The sequence below is a fragment of the Alosa sapidissima genome, chromosome 2 (genome assembly GCF_018492685.1).
Source record: "Alosa sapidissima isolate fAloSap1 chromosome 2, fAloSap1.pri, whole genome shotgun sequence".
In the NCBI taxonomy this organism is placed as follows: domain Eukaryota; kingdom Metazoa; phylum Chordata; class Actinopteri; order Clupeiformes; family Clupeidae; genus Alosa; species Alosa sapidissima.
The window spans coordinates 15365270-15375269 of record NC_055958.1 but is presented as its reverse complement, the minus strand read 5'-3'; the positions used below and the strand labels follow the sequence as shown (position 1 = coordinate 15375269).

The window sequence follows — 10000 nt, the reverse complement described above, 5'->3', positions numbered from 1 at the left end:
AGCATGAGAATCATAAGCTAACAGCATAATTGATAATGGACTCAGTGGAGCTGTAGGTACAGTATTTCGAGAGGCCTTTAGTCGTTGTTCTATTCAATACAAAGTGCTATGGGTAATTTATATTTGTAAACATATATTTATTCAAAATACTAACATCTAAATATCACTGATGACTGTTTATGGAAAGATAATGGTACATTATTCTCAATGACCGAGCAAAAAGCAATACACTTTCACTTCTCTTTGCCTTCTTGGACCTCTCATATGGGCAATAACTTCTCATACAATACACCTATTTGTTCAACATTAACACTCTAGATGTGTGTGCTACTGTATGTGTAACACAGATGCATGCTACTAATGTGTGCTATCCAACCAAATCATACATCCTGATGTGAGGTCAGTGTTATACACATGGTGCTGCTGTCAGCAGGCTCCGCTGTCGTTATTTAAACAGGGCCTGGATCAGCAGTGAGGGGTTGGCGGGGGGAGGAGACTGATGAGCTACCTTGAAGAAAAAGTCCAGCACAGCCGTCTGGTTGCCAGGGGAGCGCAGCGTTTCCGAGGCGATGCCCTCCTGCAGACACTCCTGCTGCTCCTGCTGGAACAGCACCTCTGTGACGTACTGCTGGATCCGTTCACTCGTCATGTTGATGCAGAGCTGAAGACACACACACACACACACACACACACACACACACACACACACACACACACACACAGAGACATGCTGTTGACAAAGTGAAAACTCATACAGTATATCTAGAATATTTATTTGGATAATTATTGAGTATATGCAGTTTGGGGCACAAAATGTATTTAAATGAATAAGTCATATCTAGTCATATATTCGTTTATTTGCCATTAAAAAATCTCAGTTCATCAAGTGCTTGTCTCGCTTGTGCTTGAGCATAAGTTAAGGCCAATACAACAGTGAACTTTTAAACTAGGTCACACTTCAGCTTAGCTGGCACACTAATCATTTCTCTCTTGAGTTCCATCAGTTTGCCCCGCTAACGAACCGAGCCCTCTTTCCACCAAACGCAATTACGCTTGGCTGGAAATCAATCAAAAGTCTTGCTTGCTTGACACTCATTCAAAGTTTATGTGTGCTAAAAAACGAGGGCATATTTCTACTTCAGTGTTCCTCCCGCTTCTTACCCTGGCACTTCAAACATGGCCCAGGGTTAATGTAGAGAGGGACGTGGGGCTTAATTAGTCTTGTGTCTTTCAGACTGACCCCTGATCACTTCACACACGAGAGCGTGTGTGAAGTCACCCTACCTCAACCGGCCCCTCCACTTAACATGGCTTTATGGGGCTAAAGCTGATAACATTCACGCTAATTAAGATGGTGCTCTATCCAGTGACAGAATGAATGAGAAAGAGAGAGGGAGAGAGGGAGAGAGAGAGGGATATTTCTTCTTTTTTCAAATAAGTTACATGTTTGGTGTTACCGGTACATACTGTATTTTGTGAATGCTTTGTTAGGACAAATAGAGCTTTTGAATGCAAGCTTTTGAAACTGAATTGAAAGAGAATCCCCCACCCCCTTGGTTAAGTAACTGCCACTGGTTCATCATGATTGGTCTGTTTTCCAGACGATTGTTCGTAACTGGTGTCCTGTTGAAGGGGCACCAAACACAAAGTGTCCTGTTCTTCCCCTTTCTCTTCACCTATAATCCCAAAAGTCAGTGCTCCGAATCCCTCCCCATATACAGGGATTATGGGGGCATGCCGGATACGAGAGATGGATTCCTAGAAAGTGGATTATTGAGGGGAGAGGAGGGGAATTTGAAATGGGGAGAGGGGGGAGTGAGAGAGAGAGAGAGAGAGAGAGAGAGAGAGAGAGAGAGAGGGAGGAGAGGAGCGATTGACATCTTGCCGGTGCCTCCCCGCTATTACAGGGGGATCTCCCAATGGTAGTGGGTATAAGCTCTTATCCCCTGCAGACACACACACACACACACACACACACACCACACACACACACACACACACACACACACCCATCCATCCATCCATCCATCCAGACACTTAAATCTCCGCCCGTGTCTGGGTGTCTGAGAGGGACACTTGTGAGGCCAGTGGTCCTCATCCTCTCGGTGCTCTTGGGGGCCTTGATTAAGACGGTTGGCCTGTGATATAAGGACTGCCCGAGCACCGCTGCCCACTTCCGCACGCCGCCGCACACACACACACACACACACACTGCCCGAGCACCACTGCCCAATCCGCACGCCACCGCAGAGGGATCTCTTTAAGCAGCGCGGCAGACGAGGGGGTCTTCATCTGGAGTGGATTTACGGCCACGTCTCTCTCTCTCTCACGCACACATGGGATGCACATTAAAACAGCATTACAGCTTTAGCTGCCCCCCCTCCCTTTCTTCCTCCTCTCCCCCCCTCCTCCTCCTCTTCCTCATCTATTCAAAGAGACTTATATGGAGCCCTGCTGCCTCTTGTCTTTCGATGCGCCCATGGAACAATGCGACAAGAGATACTGACCCGACGACGCCACATCCTTCACCGAGGAACAATCCAGAGCTTAGGGGCTGGTAGCAGGAGTGCACACACACACACACACACACACACACACACACACGCACACACACACGCACACACACACACACACACACACACACACACAACTCCTTTGTGTCTAGAGCGGCGGGTTCAGTTGAGGAGAGGAGCGGCATCGGCCCCATGCGCTTCATTTCCTTGTCGCCACATCTGAGCGTCTAAATCACTGTCAGCGCCACGCTGCTGTTCCCATGGACTGCCCTACAGTCACATGGCCACTCCGCCAGAGGGACACTGCAGCCCGAGCACTCTGGTGGTTAGAGTTCAGGCTCTGGACATTGGGTCAGCCGGGTCGCCTGCGTCAGGATGGCCCAGCCTGCACCCTGCCCGGTGACCGCCGTGTGTGTGTGTGTGTGTGTGTGTGTGTGTGTGTGTGTGTGTGTGTATGTCTGACAGGCACTTCCTCTCTCCCCTCTCATTCACCATCCTGTCTTCGCCTTTAACCACCTCTCCCCCTGCCCATTCGCCCAGCCATAACTTACGATCCGGGGCCCGCCAGACAACCCCCCCCCCCCCCCCCCCCACACACACACACACACACACACACACACACACATCAAAGTGCTCGCTTGCACTGAGCCCTCTGCCCGCTGCGCCCACATCCCCAATATGGTACTCCAAACCCAGGGCAGTCTGTCATTCAGCTCTGATGTGTTAATGATACTTTTCATGGGAACATGGGGAGTATGGCGTAGCGTAGCGTAGCGCGGCTGTGTTATGGTTGGCACGGCACGGATGGCTTTCTCCCCACTTGCACAGGCGGGATGAGCTGAGCCGCGCGCTTCCTGGTAAAGTGAAAGGGCGGGGGGGGGGGGAGTGAGGTCGTCGCTCCTCTAGGGTCGGTCGGTGGTGGGGAGCCGCGCCAACCACATGAAGACTGAGCGACGCGCGCCGAACGGAACCGGGAGCCAGGGCCCAGGGCCTGGCTTAAACCATCACAACACAATTACACACCATGGATGCCGCCACTGCAGCAGAGATGGAGAGGAGGAAGAGGAGGAGGAGGAAGAAGAGGGTAGACACATGCATTTTGCATGCAATTACACACACACACACACACACACACACACACACACACACACACACACACACACACACACAGATACAGGCACACTCAGAAAGATGAGTCCAGCAACCATCTCCCAGTTGAATAGTGTAAATGACATCAGAGAATCTATTTCTGTACAGCAGCTAGCAAGCTGGCGTGTAGCCAAACACTGAGAGGGAGAGAGAGAGAGAGAGAGAGAGAGAGAGAGAGAGAGAGAGAGAGAGAGAGAGAGAGAGAGAGAGAGAGAGAGAGAGAGAGGGGAAGAGAGAGAGGCATCAGTGGAGAGGGCACGTAGGGACACGCTTTACCCATCTGACATGTTTTCCTTCTCTTTTGTCCTCTGAAACAGCCATTATCCTGAGCTGTTGGGCCCACAGCCACTGAATCAGCGGCCTTGTCCATCATAACAATTAGCAAATCTATTCAGGTCACAAATCAGGTGCTAAATTCCGTGTGATGATAAATGGCTTAGATTGCCTGACCATGTTTCAGTCTGAAAACTGTGGACTAGAAAAGGCTGTTAACATTTACACAACTCATAGCTTTTGTCAACAACAAAACATCAGCATCATCACCATAATGATCTTCAGCGGATGGACACCACAGTGGACATTCAAGCCATTATAATGAGAGAGAGAGAGAGAGAGAGAGAGAGAGAGTGGGTTTAGTCACTTAGTTTAGCATTAGACGGTGATCTGACAAAACGCTTTACTGTAAGAAAAGGTAATGTGTGTGATGCTACTGCCCGTCACTGGCTGTGATGTCATTTCCAGTTAGACCTATGACTAAGATGTGTTCACCCACCTGCTCATAGCTGTTCTTCTGGAACTCCTCAAAGCCAAAGATGTCCAGGATGCTAATCTCCAGGGCAGGGTCTCTGTCAGCAGCAAGACAGGGGGCAGTGGACAGTTGGAGACATTCAGTCAGAGAGAGAATACCACTGTGTTATATGTGTGTGTGTGTGTGTGTGTGTGTGTGTGTGTGTGTGTGTGTGTGTGTGTGTGTGTGTGTGTGTGTGTGTGTGTGTGTGTGTGTGTGTGTGCTTGTGTATGGGTGATATATATTCAGGATGTTAAGGGATGGATCTACTCTAACATCTGCATACTGCATGCGTTTGTGAATATATGTCCCGTTTCTGTGTGTGGTATGTAATGTGCATGCAATTTCACCCACGTGTGAATGAATACTGAACTATTCTTTAGCATTCTTTAGTCTGTAGTATTCTTTTTACAGTGTAATATTCCCTTGTGTTTGTCTTTCCTGTTTACTCTCCTGTGCATTATTCTCACCCACGGAGACGGAGACCCGTGCGCTCATCAGCGTGACGGCCGCGGCATCGCCGACTCATCGATCTCTGATGAGCGCCGTTTACGCACTCGCCAATGTCTATTATGCCTTTCATCCAGCAGCAGTTATGCACCCATCAATGTCCATCAATGTTTATTAAGGGAGCCTCATCCCAACAGACACTCATCTTGCCGCCGTGTCAATAGGGGCGGTCTCATCCGACGGGGCCGTTAATGCCGCACGGACGGCAATGTCCATCCCTCTTTTTATCTGACCGTAAAGCTTGGCCAGCATCTGAGGCAGGTTTGTATCTGAAAGCTGTTAGTGTCTCATCAATGTCTATTACCTTGAATGTTTAGCCAAAAGTGCTCACCTGTTACCGTAGGACTTTTATGGCTTTTATCTGAGATCCGTTCAATGTCTATGGCCTGCGTCCGAGGTCATTGATGTCTATGGTGAGCACTATCCCCCCTACACAACTATTATGGCCTGAGTCAGGCAGACGCTTTGTCCTGAGAGGGTAGAAATGAATGAGCTCCAATAAACATAATGCTTTGCTGTCTATTGTAGTGACAATATGCTAAAATGAGCATAAAAAAGAAAGAGTGGATATAGAGGAGAGAGAGAGAGAGAGAGTGGAAGAAGGGAGAGACACTGCAGAACATGAGGAATTAGAAGGCCGAGTGAACACAAGAAAATAAACAAACGAAGGAAGGCTAGTCGGTCACGGAGTCAATCTGTACTCAGAGGACAGATGAGTGGACGCTATAGGATGCGGCCCTAAAGAGGTCAACGTGGCTGGACTGTAAGTCCACGTCTCAGTGAATGTGGGCATTCAGATGCTTACTAGACCGTACAACACACAAACAACTTTAGCTTTGAAGCCGTTAACTCAGTTACTTAATCATGACTCTGCATTCAATTGGGACTATTAGGGGAAGTGGCTATGCAAAGATAGGATGTTTTGTACTCCTGTTCTAAAAGTAGGTTAGATACCACAAGGAGGACTCTGTGCTATTTGTGTTGGGTCCCTTTATTGGTTTGCTGTGCAAGCATGTGCTTTCACGTGTGTGTCTGTATGTGTGTGTGTGTGTGTATATGTGTGTGTGTGTGTGTGTGTGTGTGTGTGTGTGTGTGTGTGTGTGTGTGTGTGTGTGTGTGTGTGTGTGTGTGTGTGTGTGTGTGTGCATGTGTGTGTATGAGTGTGTATGTGCATATGTGTCTCATCAATACTATGGATGCCCTGCATTTTTCAATTGACCATGAAACAAACAGTGTTAAGCACTCCATGGCTGACCCTGAATGACAAGGCCAAGGCAGCCCCGAGCTCCACCATCAGCCTTGGACTACGGTCCTCATGAGTTTGCTATGTAAACTATCCTAAAACTCCAATCACAGGTGAGCTCTAGGTCACGACTATCAGTGAACGACCCTTTGAAGGACCCAGGCATCTTGTGTTGCCACACTTCAGCCTTTGTTTACTCTGAGCCTGCAGCTGCGGACGGTGTAACTGCTATGCACTTAATGGCAGTGGTGCTTTACTAATGTTAGTGCACTGTGTCCTATAGAATAATATCCAGTAGGAACATGGAGGATAGAACTCCCAATATAGGGGAAGAAATGCGCTGCTGCTGTGATGTAGTTTTAATGTATTGATGTGGTAATTCTTGACTGTAGAATGATAGAAAATCAGACACATCATTACCATATAAAATCATTATATTATAAATATATATAACTCTCTATATCATCTGAAGATAATACTGAAGTCACACCCTATAGATCATCTACATACATGTTGTGCAGGAGTGTAAGAATAGAGTGTCCGTCATATTTCTCTCACCCCACGGTGTCGTCTGGGCCCTGTAGGTAGTAGTTGATGTTGTTGACCAGGTAGCTGAACAGGCGGCTGTAGACTGCTTTGGCTAGCAGGTCCCTGGTGTGGTTGGACATGTCCACTGTGTGACGCCTGGTGATCACATCACCTGCAGGAGGACAGAGAGGTAGAGAGAGGCCCACCGCCTACATCAGGACCAGAACTGAGGACTTGCTGTATCTCACCGTGTCCAGACGAGCTGGAGTGGTCAGTCATATCATTCATATCATATCAGTTATGTCATTCACTTCAAGGCACTTAACACACACACACACACACACACACACACACACACACACACACACACACACACACACACACACACACACCACCCAATGGCGTCTCTTTTACGTCCACCCACACACTGTTTTTGTCCTGATCTCCCAAACCACCCGCTGGGCCTGATGCTGGCTCTTGGCTTCCGAGTCCAGGGATGACATAAAAGCAAGGGTGGGGGCAGAGGGTGGTGGTGGGGGCATCAAGTGGATGAGAGAACACGCTGTGCTTTCTAGTACGGCTGGCAGGCAGAATCAGGTTAGTTAACTGCCCTTCTCTGGGCTTCTCCAAAGAGACTCCCCTTGTTGGGTAACGCTCCCTACAATAGACAATAAATATGTGCCTACATGCAAGTGTGTGTTTGTGTCTGTGCTTGTCTGTGTGTGCGTGTGTGTGTGTGTGTGTGTGTGTGTGTGTGTGTGTGTGTGTGTGTGTGTGTGTGTGTGCGTGTGTGTGTGTGTGTTCTGTGCTCTTTTCTGGGTTATCGCAAAAACAACTTATGTCACTGGGCTCCTGATGCTGGCAGGGGGACAGGGCACACTCTCACTCTGTGTCTAAATATAGCCTTTTGCCCAGTGCCCAGGCACATGAATGGCACGGTAATGGCAACTGGCAGAGAGTGTCCTCCGAGCTCAGTGGGGACAGTGAGGAGATGGGAGGATGGAGAGAGAGAGAGGGGGAGAGAGAGAGAGAGAGAGAGAGAGAGAGAGAGAGAGAGAGAGAGAGAGAGGAGAGAGAGGAGAGAGAGAGAGAGAGAGAGAGAGAGAGAGAGAGAGAGAGGAACATGGCAGGAGAACAGGCTTCGCTGTTCCATCACACTGCAGGTGCCAGAGACCAGAGATGAAGGGGGTGCAGGGAGTGTGTGTGTGTGTGTGTGTGTGTGTGTGTGTGTGGTGAGTATGGTGTGTGTGTGTGTGGGGGTGGGGGGGTCTCACACCTTTGAAATACTGGACGTCGGAAGTGAGGGCTGCACCGAGATCGTCTGGATTCACCTGTAACATGCACGAGACTGCGAGAAAGAGAACGAGTGCGTAGAGAAAGAGAGGGAGAGAGAGAGAGAGATAGAGGGAGAGAAGGGATGGAGAGAGAGGCATAGACAGGGAGGAAGAGAGACAGAAAAACACACAAGCGGAGGGAGAGAAGGAGGAGAGAGATTGAATTGGTACTTTTTAAAGGACATGAATTACAAATACCCTATTTTAACAAAGATGTTTACAAGGGCACAGCCAGTGTTATTGAGTAGTGGAGACTTTCATAAGCAAATCTATGCCATATACGTCATACACATGCACACTTCTGACATCAGTTCTGGTGTGCTTCCATCTGTGGAACAACTACACTCAGTGTGTGTGAGAGTGATGATGTCATTTGTTTACCAACCTTCAGGTTCCAGCTTAGAGCACAGTCTGAATGTGTAGATCTCTGAGAGTGTGTGTGTGAGTGAGCATAAGTGTGCTACTGTGTGTTTGTGTGGTATTATGTAACCAGAAGCCAGTGCATGGAAGGTGCTAGTGCTTACTGCTTGCATAAATCTGACCACAGTGTATATATGTGTGTGTGTGTGTGTGTGTGTGTGTGTGTGTGTGTGTGTGTGTGTGTGTGTGTGTGTGTGTGTGTGTGTGTGTGTGTGTGTGTGTGTGTGTGTGCGTGTGCTACATGCTCCACTTGTGTGACTGTAAGTAAGTGTGCTAGTTAGTGCTTAGGGCAGGAAAGCGTGATTAAAATCAAAGCTTAACTAGTGTGTGTGTGTGTGTGTGTGTGTGTGTGTGTGTGTGTGTGTGTAGTTGTGCATGTGTGTATGTGTGCATTCATGGGTTTGTGTGTTCGTGTTGTGTGAGGGAGTTTCCATTGCGTAGTCCGTGATCCATTTCGGGGCTTCAGCCCCGAATGTAAACAAACCGGGGATGGCGTATGACACAATTCATACTCTCCTCCCCTCTCTGCCTCCTCTCTGTTTTTCTCTCTCCTTCTCCCGCCCCTCCCTCTCTCTCTCCATCTCTCTCTCTCTCCTCTCTGTCTCTCTCTCCCACCTCTCTCTATCCCTCTCTCACTCTCTCTGCAGTGGAGCTGCAGGCTGTGTGCTGCGTGTGTTGTGTGCACTGTCTGTGTGTGGAGTGGCTCGTGGTCGCCCCCTGCTGGCTGACCTCTGTCCAGCAGCTGCAGGTCAGAGGGGAGGGCCGCGTCGGTGTCGCCCAGGGAGGTGAAGCGCACATCCCCCAGGTGCAGCAGGGCCGACAGCACCACCAGCAGATTCTCCACCTGCTGAGGAAGCACACACACACACACAGCAATAAGCAGCAAAGTAATGTACATATGCACACAGTTAGCACAGCAGCTATGACAGAGACTTCAGGGAGGAGTCATAACAACAACTGGGTCAGTGTGAGTATACTGTGATAACACACACTGCATACCATATATACAGTACACACACACACACAAGCAGTACAATATAAACACATACAAACAGACTAGATGCCTCACACAAACACTGATTTGATGGTGCTTGTTTATTTATGTGTGTATGTGTATGTGTGTGTGTGTGTGTGTGTGTGTGTGTGTGTGTGTGTGTGTGTGTGTGTGTGTGTGTGTGTGTGTGTGTGTGTGTGTGTGTGTTTACATGTGTGTGGCAGTGGGACAGTGCTGATGTCCCAATCCCTCCTTAATTAAGGAGCTTTAGAGGAGTTCCTGGTAGGATTAACACACCCTTACTGTCTGGCTCCAGGTGTGTTTGTTTGTTTGAGTGTGTGTGTGTGTGTGTGTGTGTGTGTGTGTGTGTGTGTGTGTGTGTGTGTATGTGCGCACACACATTTGGCTTGTAGACAAGAGGTCAGTGTCAGACATTTATGTGTCTTGGTTTACACATGCCATGGGAGAACATAGTGTGCTGATGGTAATTTTAATCCCACATCTTAGTGCCAACCACACACA

The 10000-nt window shown here is 48.6% G+C and overlaps 1 protein-coding gene across 1 annotated transcript in view; it reads right to left on the bottom strand.

Annotated features, from left to right (window-relative positions):
* The window catches only part of myo16 (myosin XVI), a 156174-nt gene that overhangs the window by 70161 nt on the left and 76013 nt on the right, over positions 1–10000 (bottom strand). Inside the window, exons 18-22 of the mRNA XM_042084692.1 lie at positions 9214–9331; positions 8007–8078; positions 6761–6902; positions 4435–4507; positions 509–661 (exon numbers count right to left, since the gene is read on the bottom strand). Coding sequence (XP_041940626.1) covers positions 509–661; positions 4435–4507; positions 6761–6902; positions 8007–8078; positions 9214–9331 — 558 coding nt within the window. The remainder of the gene's footprint in view (positions 1–508; positions 662–4434; positions 4508–6760; positions 6903–8006; positions 8079–9213; positions 9332–10000) is intronic.